Source organism: Canis lupus, chromosome 18 (genome assembly GCF_003254725.2).
Source record: "Canis lupus dingo isolate Sandy chromosome 18, ASM325472v2, whole genome shotgun sequence".
NCBI lineage: Eukaryota > Metazoa > Chordata > Mammalia > Carnivora > Canidae > Canis > Canis lupus.
Window position 1 is genome coordinate 6,551,793 of NC_064260.1, and position 14,180 is coordinate 6,565,972.

Here is a 14,180-nt window from a genome sequence, read left to right on the forward strand (position 1 = left end):
GAGGCAGAGACACAGGCAGAGGGAGAAGCAGGCTCCATGCACCGGGAGCCCGACGTGGGATTTGATCCTGGGTCTCCAGTATCGCGCCCTGGGCCAAAGGCAGGCGCTAAACCTCTGTGCCACCCAGGGATCCCCCTAATTATTTTTCCATCCAGAAATTTCACATTTGTTTCTGTTTCCATGCTGTACGTGAATTGTGTCCTCTGACTTTCTGCAGAGAGTCTACCAAGTTGAAAAAAGAAAAATAAATATATAACAACTGTCTTTCCCCTTTAGAAGCTTTCTCCAAGGCTTCCTATTACCAGCTGGCATTGGAGCAGCTGCACAGCCGCCCTGAGGCCCTGGAAGCCCTGGGCCCTCCTCTCCACATCCACTATCTCCACCTCACTGACAAGTACAACTTTGTGGACATTGCTGATGCCCAGGTAATGTGCTTCCCGTGCAGACTCAGGCTGAGTGCCTATCAAAGTCGAGGAGAGGGCTCCCACCATCTGGGGGGAGTCTAGGAGGAATCTGGAATAAGATTTTATGAGAAAATTCACTGAGCAAAACTGCCCCTAGGTTTTACTGAGCACTTCTGAAGGCTGTATGGGTTAATTTATTCTCCTATATTTTTCTTCCTTTCTGAGGAATTAATGGTGCAGGGAAGGAGGTGTTCTGGCTCAGGTCACCATCTTGACCTGAAGGTTGTAGGGAAGTGAGTGTGGTGGTGGAGCCACAGCTTCAGCTTTGAACTTGAAGTACATCCACAGCCAGTCAGTGCTCATTCAAATATGAGCAACTCTGGAAACTGTAGTTTTGCTGCCCATTTATTTGCATTGCTTCTATGGGAAGCCAGTCCCATTTTCTCAGTTGCATCTGATGTTCTTTTATAGTTCAGCCAGGAAAATCAACCTGACAACTATGTTTTGAGTTCATGTCAAATTAAAGGAATGATTCTATGCTGCGTGGGGAATATAGAGATGCAGGCTTTCAAGGACTATAGCTTAAAACTTCCAAGTAAGGCAGAGTGAGGCAAGTGCTGTCGTAGTGGCTCCGGAGGGAGCAGGTATTGACCTGGAATATTGTCGTAGAAGAAAGGAATGCCAGGCCCAGGCGCAGCATGCACGTGAAGGCATGCCGCCGTGTTTCCTGCCAGGGTGAACTCAGTGGAGGTACAGGCTGTGGAGGGAGATGTGGGTAGCTGGGCTGGGCTGGGCTGGGCTGCAGGGCCGTGACATCATCATGTGAAGTGTGCACACTTGATTCTGGGGCCAGCAGAAGCTGGAAGGATTTTAATGATAAGAGCAAGATGACCTAATCTAGTTTTTTGGGGGGTTATTGTTTTTATGAATTTTTTAATGGGAATTGTTTCATTGGGATATTTTTCTTACAAAAGCTATTCAAGCTCAAGTATTTTGATAAAGTATTTGATCTGGCTTTAAAAGAAAGCAAATTCAAGCTGATTGATGATATCCAGGGAACAGGTATGGGGAACTGCCTTTAGGAAAGCAGCATCGCCATGCAGATGTGCAGTGGTGAGAGCATGGGCCAGAGCTGTGGCTTGGTTCTGTCAGGAGAGGGTGGGTCAGAAGTGATGCTTTCATGTCCAACCTGGGTGAATGGAAGGGTGGCAGTACCACTAGGCAAGAGGAGGAGCCCAGGAGGAGAAAAGGGAAGGGGCGGACAGGTGCAGAGTGCCAGATGGCCTTCTGTGCACTGTCGTCAAGCCTGTCACAACATGTGGGATGGCTCTTCTGGCTGTTCACTGTGTCTGCAGCACAGAACACTGGGTCTGCTTTTGATGCTTGGGCTCGGGAAGGCTGCAGGCGCCTTTGCTGAGGGCAGGTTGACACAGCATCAGTTCTCTGCTCTGGTGCCCTGATGAGTGGTTGACACCATTGTGCTTGTGGTAGGGAAGCTTCTCTGGTCAGGTCCACCTTTTGCTTTGGTCCAGAATCATGGCACACTGCGAGAGGTGCCGAGAGGGCTTCACCCCCGGCTTCCTGCAGCCCGGGTTCCCGCGACACATGGCAGTGTTGGCTCTGGTGCTGGCTTTGGGATTCTACTACGTGGCAGCACCATAGTTCAACAGGGACGAGAGTTCAAGGTCAGCTCTTGCTCTTCAGTTTACAGAGCACGTATGACATTTTCTCAGTGTTCTTTACTCACCTCCTCTACAGTCAGCTGTGTGTAACGACGCATGTATACGACACATGCTGTCTAATCCCAAAGCCCCCTATTTGTAGTTTATTTTCCCCAGAGGTGAGAATGTCCGTTGTTCATGGGGTAGTTGTCATACTGAAGAATTTTTCTTCCCCAGATGTATGTGTGAAATAGCCACCAACTACCAACATTGTGGTTTAGCAAACATTGGCTTTACTCTCTGGCAAGGTCTGGCCGGTGGAGAAAGCAGCCTGTACCAACCTCACCCACCTGTGGAGGCGCAGCTGCCGGAAGGCAGTGTCTGCTGCTGGTCACCGTCCTACTTGCTTCTGTCTACACACACCCCCACACACATACACACAACTTTCTTGTGTTTTCTTGTAGAATGCAGAGATGCTCAGTCTGGGCTCTGCTGCTTCATTTTATAATCCCAAGAAAAGGGGGGCTCTGTCCCAAAAGTGGAACCTGCAGAACTGTCTTAGCGTGACAGGGGACTACTTCTCCACTCAGGCAAGGGAACCATCATCCCAAAGCCCGTGTCTTTCTTCTGTAAAGTGTGTTCAAATAAATGAAAGAGGGAGAATAAACACAGATGTTGGGTGTATATATCAAGCACTTCTTTGTCTCGGTGGCAGTTTGGAGTGGCTGAGATAAGGCTCTCTTAGCTCCTGAAAGTACCTTTGTCCATCACCTGCAGCCCAGGAAGTGTGTCCCATCACCTGGGGCCCTGCAGGTGCCTGATAACAGGCTTCCCTACCACCACGTTGTGTCCCTTTCCAAAGGCTCAAACCATCTTTAGTTTTCACTGAGAAATCGAACATTCTACGTTCAATGTGTTTCTAAGTAGGAGTGTTAAGTGGTATGTCCCGGCTCGCTCTGAGGCTCCCAGGCTGATCCCTCGGCTCAGGGCACAGCAGCATCTGGGCAGCATCTGGGCAGCATCCCCCATGTGGTGTGGGCCCAGCCCGCAGTCACTAGGGCCCAAGAACTGGCCAAGAACTCCTTGCCATCTTTCCCAAAGGAGCCTCCACATACTTTCCTCAAAGCCTGTTCTTTATGGTCCAGATCAGAGTATGTGCCCCCTCAAAATTGCTGGTAATAGCTCCTCCATTTAAACAGTGGACTTTTTTTCTCTTTTATTATGAAAGGTTTTAAACATACAGAAAAGATAAAAGAATTTATACTGTGGCACCCACATAGCTGCTACCTGGATTCGATTAGAGTTGATCCTTGAATGACACAGGTTTGAACTGGATGGGCCCACTTAATACACAGATTTTTCAGGACATAAAATACTGTAAATGTATTTGCTTTTCCTTATGATTTTAACTTTTTTTCCTCTAGCTTGCTTTATTGTAGGAATACAATGTAAAATACATATGACAACCAAGAAATGTGTTAATCAACTGTTTACGTTGTCAGTAAGGCTTCTGATCAACAGTAGGCTAGTAGTAGTTAAGTTTTGAGGGAGTCGAAAGTTAGTTGCGATTTTTGACATGTTGTTCAAGGGTCAGCTATAATATTTTGATCCGCTTTATCCCATTATCTGTTGTCCTAGCCATATCTCTGTCCATGAACACATTATTTTCAAACATCCATACACTTCATTTAAACACATAAGCAACATATCATTAGCCAGAGTTTAATATTTGTTTATTGTTCTTTTCTTTTTTTGAGGTAAAATTTGCATTTAGGGAAAGGTACAAGCCTGTCTTTTTGATGAATTTTAATAGACGCATACACCTGTGCAACTCATGCCCCCATCTAGATGGAGGCTGTTCACATCACCTCAGAGTCCCTCATGCTCTCCCCTCCTGGTCCTCTCACATCCCTCAGCCCTGCTGGAGACCATCACTTTTCTGATATTTTTTAGCCTGTTCTGGAACATGAAATCATGCATTATGTATTTTTGGGTAGAGTCTTTCACTTGGTCTATCTCTGATATCCGTGTTGTTGCAAGTATCTGTAGTTTGTTCTTTTCTAGCAGTGGCGTTTTGAGTATCATTGTCAGTACTCAGAGCATTGAGTTTGCACATAAGGTCCCTTTGCCTAATAGGAGGACTGCGATTGACCTCACCAAACCACCCAAAGAGGGGCAGGACATTTGGAGGGAGCCAGATGGAAAATCAGGTCAGTTCTGCAGCGAGGCTCAGTTAGAAAACAACCGATTATGTGAATGACTTTTGGACTTCTTAGGGTTTGCTCTGAAAATAGCATTTTTTTCTTCTCCTTAGAGGACAACAATGTATCCAATTGTATCTCACATTTTTTAACCCCCAGTTGAAGATTCCTGTCTCTGGATCCAAGTCAGAGGGCCATCTCTATGTCAGCTCATCCAGAGATGCCCCCTTTCAGAGGTATTGTGGAGGGTGGCTGGGAATGGGGGAGCAGGAAGAGAACTTTCTGATCGCAACAAGCCTGATTGCCGTTTTCATTTGTAGTGAAATGATTGCAGGAATAACAGTTCATTTTTCAAAGCTCGAAAAGTTCCATGGCCTGGATGCCAAGCCAGTGTGTTTGGCTCTTAGCTCATCCAGACATTTTATCCAGTACAATGGCGTGAATTGTGCTGTCCTTATGTTGCTGACTGTGAAGAACTTTACAGTTACAGTGGTCTAGATCTACGGTAATTGATGCTGTGTTGCAGCTTCTAACACTACTGCCTCGGTCATTACAAATGAAGAAAGGCATGGGTTCCTGTTCCAGAATTATTCATCACATTCTTTCTATAAGATCTCCACCCCGTTAATTGGCTTTTCTTGTCTGGTTGCCAGTAGCTACATTCACTCACTTCCCCCTTGGGAAGTCTCTCTCAGAGATGCTTGCTGTTTAGCCAAGATGTGTTTTAATTCCCCAGGACAAAAGGAGCAAGCAGCCCTTAGGCAACCTCCACCTGGCTCCCCCTGGGCTCATTGACCCCTGTGCCTGGGATTAATGAAGGAGCTGGCTGAGTTCCAGCCAGGAATGGAAGGTTGATGTGAATTAGGAAATGGGGAATAAGCCTCTCCTCTCCCCTGGGGCCCCTTCCATTCACCTGTCATTCATTCCTTGTTAAACTTGCCTTAACAGTGATGCTGGTTAGACAATGAGTCCATAATACAAAGTTAAAATATTATGCTAACATAGCTCCAGTGTACAATAGTGTTTAAAATTTTAAGACATTATTCAAAAAATAACTGCCCCCCACCCCCCCTCCCACCATGGATTTGCCTTGCTGTATGTGATTAGAGAGGAGACTACTCTTTTGGTTTCTCTCAGGTGGCACCTTCAGGAGGTCTTCTTAAAGCTCAAGGATGGTCAGCAGATTCCTGTGTTCAAGCACAGTGGGAACAGTGGTCATGAAGTCAAAGAGGAGTAAAGATGATCAGAAAGACTGTTTGCTCCCAGCAGGGCCCTTCCTCCTCACCGCGTGCCCTCCGTGGCTGGGAGCCAGCTTCCCAGTCGCCAGGGGTGATTGTATGTACTGTCATATGGTAATTTTGGTGTAATTTCTAATTTGACCACAACTATTGTGTGGTGGTTTTTGTTTGTTTCTTTTAATCAGAAGTGAAAAATTTACTGCAAATTTATAAGAATTTATTTGAAAATTCACTGTCTAAAAGCAAAGTACAGAATAAAAGCGATCCATATTAACAAAGGTGTTTATTGATTTTTGCTAGTTGTCATCTTATTTTTTCCTCCTCCCCCCGCCGTATTTTTCAGTTCCATCCATGAGAAGACTGAGACTGACTATCCCTGAAGAGATCCTTAAGTGTTAACAGTAAGGATGCCCTACCCTGAATTCATGTTGCCTAGTAGCTTGTGAACATTCTCAGTCCCTTCGGAGTATTTTCTTTTGCTTCACTGATGTTTTATTTCTGTTTTAATCACCTACTGCCTGCCTGATTGAAGATTTGCAAAATAACTGCTTTAATCCAAACATTTCAGAAGCTTAAAGTATTTCTATGTGTCCATAGCACATGCAAAACTAATTTAGGAATGATAATTTAAAGCTAGCAGGTCCTTATCCTTCTGCTTTGCCAACAACCCCATATTAGAGATGCACACCTTTAGGTTTAACCTGTTTTATGAGGGAAGAGTATTATGAAGCCAAAGATCTTCCTTCCTTCTGAGCACGGGAGCTGATGAAAACCAGAAATCTGATACCTTTGCTTTGAAAAGGCCAGTGTGATTAGGCTTGATATGGTTATAATTGCCCACAATAAAGGACATTCATGAGCTCTTTTCCTACATTCTTAATATTCACTTATTGAGCTTAAACATGCTGGTAGAGCATGAGGCCTTCAACCGGTGGACGTTACTTCTATTCTGGAGCTTGTTTCTTTAAAAACATAAACGTTCTTTGAATAGATTAGAGAGGGAAAAGTGAGTCTTTCTCTGAGAGCACTTTTGCCCAATGCTTATTGATAAATATTACAACCTGTATTACTATATGTAAATGGTAACACTGTATGCAGTTTTGTGCTGCTTTTTGATAAATATTACAACCTGTATTACTATATGTAAATGGTAACACTGTATGCAGTTTTGTGCTGCTTTATTTTTGAACAATTACATACTGTTTATTGTATATGTGTCAGTTTATCTATTGCTTCATATCTAATTTTCCTCCAACTTTTACTTCCTTTCAATGTTTGTTTGTTTTTCATGCTGTTGCCAAATCATAGAAAACCAGGGTCCGGGTGGGCCGTCTGTTCTTAAAGTAAAAGCAAGTGGCAGTTTTTCTGTAGAGTTTGAACTAATTAAGAGGCTGTCTAATCCAACTGACAGGAAATAGTATTATATCATGAAAAAGAGCCTTGATTTCTATTTGGAAGTCACCATCCAGGGTACTTTTTCCAGTTTACTTCCATGGATGTACTTACTACTTTTTTGGATGATTGTGAACAGGCCGGAACTTAGGTCATTAGAGTAGACAGACCTTGTTTTTCCTTGCTTTGAGTGTGACAATGATGTGTGTTTGCAGCCCACTACTTCCTGTATATTCAGTAATCGCTGTGACTCAGCCATTGACTCCAGTTAACTACCTTGAGGGCATCTTGTAATGCATTGTCATCAGAGGAAAAGCAACTCTTTCCCCATAAGCAGTCTGAGCAAGTGCCCTACCCCCCCCACCCCCCACCCCCGCCCCACATACCCCATAATAGGACAGGGGCTGGAGAAGGGGCTTCACCAGAATTATAATTCTAAAAACTGTGGAAGAGAGAGCACAGCCAACAAATCAGAAATCACAGCCAACAAATGGAAGTATGACTCCCATGTGCCTTTCCTCACAAGACGTGGCTTGCTCTCTCCCCTGTTAAGTTGCTTACCAGCTGGCATGCTGAGTGGGTGGGGAGAGACCCGAGAGTCACAGAGTATCATGATACTACGCCAAAAGAGTTTCAAGCAGTGGTGCTAAAATGATGTAGAAGAGTGAGATACTGACTAGCAGTAATCTAGGAGTGGTGATCTGATGGGCCTTAAGGTCTAAGATTTCAGGCATGACAGAGTGGGTTGCAGGTGGGAAGAGCAACACAAGAAAAGGCCTCAACAGGAGAAATGTGAGCTATGCCCCAGAAATATGATAGGCAATTCAGTCGGGGTATAGGTTAGTTGAAGACGTGGTAAAAGAAAGCCCTGGAAAGGTAAGCTGGCCATAGCATGTGCCAGCGTTAGCATTTTGCACGTGTCGCATGTGCCATACGCAACAGATGTTTTGGAGTAAGCATATGTATGATTCTATAGTTAATGAAGGTTTAAGAGACCATGATGAATGTGTCATGACAGGGCCAGTAGGACTTTCTACCATCATTTATTGCATTTTTTTAAAAATTTATTTATTTATGATAGTCACAGAGAGAGAGAGAGGCAGAGACATAGGCAGAGGGAGAAGCAGGCTCCATGCACCGGGAGCCCGATGTGGGATTCGATCCCGGGTCTCCAGGATCGCGCCCTGGGCCAAAGGCAGGCGCTAAACCGCTGCGCCACCCAGGGATCCCCATTTATTGCATTTTTCTAGAATTGGCTTCCTCCTACCTCTCTTCCCTTCAACTATTCTCCAGTCCAGGGACTTTAATACCTGATAAGACAAGGTTTATTACTCCTGGTTTTGGTAAAGTTGGCTACAACAAAGATGAAAGTGAAATAAATTACATGTATGTGAAGAAGCCAGAACTTGACAAATTCTGGCCTCTGGTCTCTGGTATAGTGGAAAGGTTAAGGTAATTCAATAGGCAGCAGCTGCAGGTTTTTAAGAAGGCAACTAGCCTTGGGCCACTTGACTGGTGTTTTCAGTTTGTCTGTCTGAAAAAATATGACTAAATACTTACCAAACACTTGCCTTACAAGTGAGGCAGTGTTTATAATGCTTGTTGGGATGCTTGGGCCAAAGCTGCTGGTCCACACAGGAGGCCTGATGACTACAGGGGTCAAGGAGGCGGCGGGAGGATGTTGGGAAAACCTCCAGTCCTCACCCACAGGATTCTCGCCTCCTTAGAAACCTGCTCACAGCCCAGGCTTGTCTTTTGGCCGACTTCAGCAGAGTAGTTCATTTGAGAGTACTGTCAGGATTGTGTTCGGAAAAACTGGGGCATTTTACAATCCAGAGTAGAAAAGTGGGAGTAAAAATATTAAAAACAGGCCTCTCAGACATAGGTATGTATCACAGATCACATATGGTATAATATTTTGTTTGCTTTTGTAATTATTTTTTATTTTTTTAATTTTTATTTTTTTACATGTGGTATGGTAAATGCCTTTTGCCACCAAATAATAAGCCTTTGAAGCAGAAATTATTTTCCCTCCACCTCATAATACTTAGCTTTTAAATTTAGCTGCTATGTTAGTGTCAATCACCTTGCAGACTGAATAAGAAAGTAATTTTGTACTTCCAAGTTCATTTTATAAGGTGAGAAACTGTAGACAAATCTCTCATGAATGTTCTTGGAAAATTCTGAATTTTAGCAAACCAAACCCAGTGACATATAGTAAGTGATATATTGTATTATTTTTCACAAAATACTGTGGTGCCTTGCCTATGGGAAGATTATACATCCCTGCCTTGAATTTAGGGATTATCCTGTGGCTTTTTTGGCCAATGAATTTGTGAATGGGAGGAATATGTAAGACTTCTGACTAGAAGGTTTAAGTGTCAGCCCTTGGTTCACCATGTCTTCTTTTCTCTCTTCCTTAAAATCAGTATTGCTCAAACTACTCCGGGGACTTAGGTTCTGGAATGAAGATGATATGTAACCAGAGCTTACAGCTGACATACAGTGGGACATGTGGCATGAGCAAGAAATAACCATGGTAAGCCTCTGATAAAATCAGGGGCTGTTTTTACATCAGCTTAATCTAGCATATTCTGTTAACAGTGACTCAGAGAGATTTATTTCAGGAATCCAAAGTGGTTTGGTATCTAGAAATCCATTGATATAGTTCATCATATTGATAGAGCTAAGGAGGAAAATGATGATACTTTGATACAGAAAGGCATTGACATAATAAAAACAAATGAGAATTGACATTTCCTTGCCCAAGACGGGAGTGGGTAGGCAAACACATACTCCCTAAAGCCAGCATCTTACTCCAGTGGAAAGCTACCAGAGGTTTTTCCATTCAAGTCAGAAGTAAGGATGCACTGTATCTACTATTTTTTTTTTAAATTTTATTTATTCATGAGAGACACAGAGAGAGAGAGAGAGAGAGAGAGAGAGAGGCAGGGACACAGGCAGAGGGAGAAGCAGGCTCCATGCAGGGAGCCCGACGTGGGGACTCAATTCCGGGTCTCCAGGATCAGGCCCTGTACTGAAGGCGGCGCTAAACCGCTGAGCCACCTGGGCTGCCCCACACTGTATCCACTCTTATTTAACATTGTGTTATATCCAGTGTATTAGGCAAAAAATAAAGGAAAAAAGCAAGGGTACTAAGAATTAGAGTAAAACAGTTGCTGTTTATATAGATATGATTATGTATCTGCAAAACCCAAAGGAATCTGGAAAACTACAAAGTATTTAGTGGAGGATATAAGATTAATATGTAGAAAGAATCTTCACATATACAAATAGTAACCAGTTGGAAGAAATAATGGGGAGCAGTCCCTATTTATAGCAATAAAAACCAAATTATTTAGGAAAACACTTAGCAAGCAACCTGCAAAACTTCTATGAGAAGTGCTAAAACAGTACTAACAGATACAGAAGTAGAACTGTACAAATGGAAAGACGGACCACATTTGTGGGCAGCATGGGTCTTCATCAGAAAGATGCCAGTTCTCCCAGAGCTAAATTTAATGGGATACCCAAAAAAGTGTCACTAGGGATTTTTCTAAATTGCGTAAGCTAATTAGTTATAAACTTATTTGGAAGAATAAGCAAAGGTAGCCAGGAAATCCCTGCAAACAAGAGCAAGGAGGGAGGGCTAGTATTGCCAAACATGAAAGCATACTTATTAATGAAATAATGTGGTCCCAACATGAAGAGCCACTGCCGAGTCATAGGACAGAGGATCCAGAAGTGTGACCAGGTGCTCATGGAAACCTGGTTGTGATAAAGGCGGCATCTACGTCAGGCGAGGGAGCAGAAGGCATCAGAAAAATGATGTTGGAAATCAGGAAAAGGATATATATATATATGTATATATATATGTATATATATGTATGTATGTATATATATATGTATGTATGTAAAAGGATAAAATCCCATCCATTGCTCACCATACAAATTCCAAATAGATGGAAGATCTAAATGTAAAAATGAAACTATCAAAAAAAAAAAAAAATGAAACTATCTAGATACTAGCAAAAACATAGGTGATTCTTAGAACCTGGAAGTACAGAAACTTCCAATGGTGAGTCATCATCTACAAGTGATAAGGGGAATTAATCCACTTGACTCTATAAAAGCCAATTTCTACATGTCTAGAAATAACAAAAAGCAAATAATACACTGGGGGAAATATTTACAATTTTTAAAAAGAAGAGCAGAGGGATCCCTGGGTGGTGCAGCGGTTTAGCGCCTGCCTTTGGCCCAGGGCGCGATCCTGGAGACCCGGGATCGAATCCCACGTCGGGCTCCCGGTGCATGGAGCCTGCTTCTCCCTCTGCCTGTGTCTCTGCCTCTCTCTCTCTCTCGGTGACTATCATAAATAAAAAAAATAAAAAAAAAAAAAAAAAAAAAAATTAAAAAAAAAATTAAAAAAAAAAAAAAAAAAAAAAAAAAGAAGAGCAGGGGTTGGGGAGGGGCAGAGGGAGACAGAGAGAGGATCTTGAGCAGACTCCCCTGCAAGCAAGGAATCCAGAGTGGGGTTCCATCTCACAATCCACGTGACCTGAGCAGAAACCAAGGGTCGGACACTCACCTGACAGGCTCCCACATGCCCCAGCATTTATAATTTAAATCGCAGAAGTTGATATCCTTAATTTGTAAAGAGCAAAAGTAGAGAAAAACGGTAACCCAGTAGCAAAAGATACTAATGAATTCATAGAAAAAAAATGCAGTTGAATTTTAAACATATGTATATAAAAAGGCTCAACCTCATTCTTAAAAAGAATGCAAATTAAAACTAAAGATACCATTTTTCTTCAAGCAAATTGGCAATAATCCCTAAATTTGAGAACCTACATTCTTGTAAGTCTGTGAGGAAACAGGCTCTCTTAAAATGCTTTTGGGAACACCCTGTACAACTTCTACAGAGGGGAATTCGACAATATCTAGAAAAAGGTTGGGGTGTCTGAGTAGCTCAGTGGGTTAAGCATCTGCCTTGGGCTCAGGTCATGACCCCAGGGTCATGATGGAGCCCCGAGTTGGCTCTCAGCTCGGTGGGAAGCCTGCTTCTCCCTCTCTGCCTGCCACCCTGACTGCTCTCTCTGTCAAGTAAATAAATCTTTAAAAAAAAAATCTAGAAAAATAGGTACCTTTACCACTTGACCCCCCCAATCCTATGTCTGAGACTGTAGGCTAAAAAGCAGCTGTCAAAAATACAAAATGCCATTAACATACTGTTATTTACTGAATACTATTTATAACAGCAAAAAACTGGAGATGACTCAAATATAACCAAAATATCCATCAACAGACTTTGAGACTTTTGATATTCACATAACTGAGTATATATATATGAATGCATATTGCAAATGCGTGTGTTTATGTGCATACTAGCTTCTGCTTTCAAAAAGGAACAATGGAATAATAACCACCTTGGAGAAAGCAAACAAATGGCAAGGGGATATAGGTAGGGACAAGGATGGACACTATACACTATACTTACCTATATTTACCTGAATGTACTTTTTTTTTAAGATTTTATTTATTTATTCATGAGAGACACAAAGAGACACAGGCAGAGGGAGAAGCAGGCTCCATGCAGGGAGCCCGACGTGGGACTTGAATGGGTCTCCAGGATCACACCCTGGGCTGAAGGCAACGCTAAGCTGCTGAGCCACCCGAGCTGCCCAATGTACCTTTTTTTGTGTGTCGTTTTGACTTTGAAACCATGCTGTTTTGTTTTTACATAATTTAAAAGTGAAATTAAGTCACAAGGGAAAAAAAATCTTTAAAATATATTTTTAAATATTGAAACAAATGAACCTATAGTGAAGAAATACTTCAAGTGACTTGAAGACAATTCTGACTCAGCATCCTTGATGGGATGTATCCTAATGGCAAAAAAGAAACCCCAAGAAATCTTAACATTACATTCAGTGGGTTAGTGTAGCACATATGCATACATCAATTTATTCACACACACACACACACACACACACACACACACAATTTCCTCCTACACATCTGTAACTTCCATCTCCTACAGAGACTGGGCTCTCATTATCATAAAAGTTGACATTTTCAAAAATTCACAAAAATAGAGAAAATGGTAAAATAAACCCCCATGTGCTCATCAACCAATAACATTCAACAATTACAATTTTGTCATCTAGATTCATTGATGTGTGGAGTATTTGAAAGCAAATCTCAAGCATCAAAAATAAAATTTATGTGAAAAAAACAATTTGTGGATTTCTCTGGGGTCAGAGCAGGAGCAGGAAATGGACTAGAGGGGAGCCCAAGGGAATCTTCCTGGGTGATGGAAATGATCATTTCATAGAATATGGATGACAGGAGTCCAAGCATTTGTAAAAATACAGGGAGTTGTACACTTTAAGATTTGTGTATCTGTGTGTAAAATTTACCTTTACAAATACGAAAAAAAAAAAAAAAAGAAACCTAGTTAGGATTTTTTTCCCTTTTTCTTTTTATTTATTTATTTTTTCAATCCCTTTTCTTTTTAAAGTTAGCAATTCTGGATGCCTGGGTGGCTCAGTTGGTTAAGCATCTACCTTCAGCTCAGGTCATGATCCTGGGGTCCTGGAATCAAGCCCCACGTCTGGGCCCCCTGCTCAGCGGGGAGTCGGCTTTGCCCTTTCCCTCTGCCTCTCCATTTGCTTGTGTGCTCTTTTTCACATTAATAAAAATCTTTAAAAAAAAAGGGGGGGGATGCCTGGGTGGCTCGGTGGTAAGCATCCACCTTTGGCTCAGGGCGTGACCCCAGGTCCTGGGATGGAGTCCTGCATGGAACCTGCTTCTCCCTCTGCCTGTGTCTCTGCCTCTCTCCGTGTCTTTCATGAATAAATAAATCTTAAAAAATAACAAATTTAAATAAATAGCAATTCTGGAATTCCCTTTTCTATGTTCTAGACTTTACCAAATTAGTAAATATACCTAGGATAATGAGAGCAGACAACAAAAGCCAAGAAAAGCCAGCTCTCTCAAGCCAAAGGACCAGAAAAGGCAACTTATAAAGGCAAAGAACTTTTAGACTGTAGTTGCCCAATTCAAGCCCAACCCCCTGGAAAAACCATGGTCCTCGGTGCCACCCCGTCAGTAGAGGCCGAGTGGAGAGCTTAGATTTCCTCCCTTGCTTGGCTGTAATGCGGTCTCCCCAAACCAGTCCCTTATTGGGGTGACGGCACAGAAGATGTAGTGGGGAGCTGTGGCTTTCACCCCAGCCTGATGGTGTGCCACCCCCCAACCCCTGCCCCGTGGTGTCAGCGGAGG

General features: G+C 42.7%; 1 protein-coding gene across 10 annotated transcripts in view; it reads left to right on the forward strand.

The window, feature by feature from the left end:
• LOC112661286 (cytochrome c oxidase assembly factor 1 homolog) overlaps nucleotides 1-5,782 on the forward strand; it is a 73,149-nt gene extending 67,367 nt beyond the window's left edge. For all 10 annotated transcript variants that reach the window (XM_035702015.2, XM_049096735.1, XM_025449254.3 and 7 more), the window contains 3 exons: nucleotides 277-425; nucleotides 4,426-4,502; nucleotides 5,404-5,782. In XM_035702015.2, coding sequence (XP_035557908.1) covers nucleotides 277-425; nucleotides 4,426-4,502; nucleotides 5,404-5,503 — 326 coding nt within the window. In that variant the 3' untranslated portion in view covers nucleotides 5,504-5,782. The remainder of the gene's footprint in view (nucleotides 1-276; nucleotides 426-4,425; nucleotides 4,503-5,403) is intronic.
• Nucleotides 5,783-14,180: the final 8,398 nt, after the last annotated feature.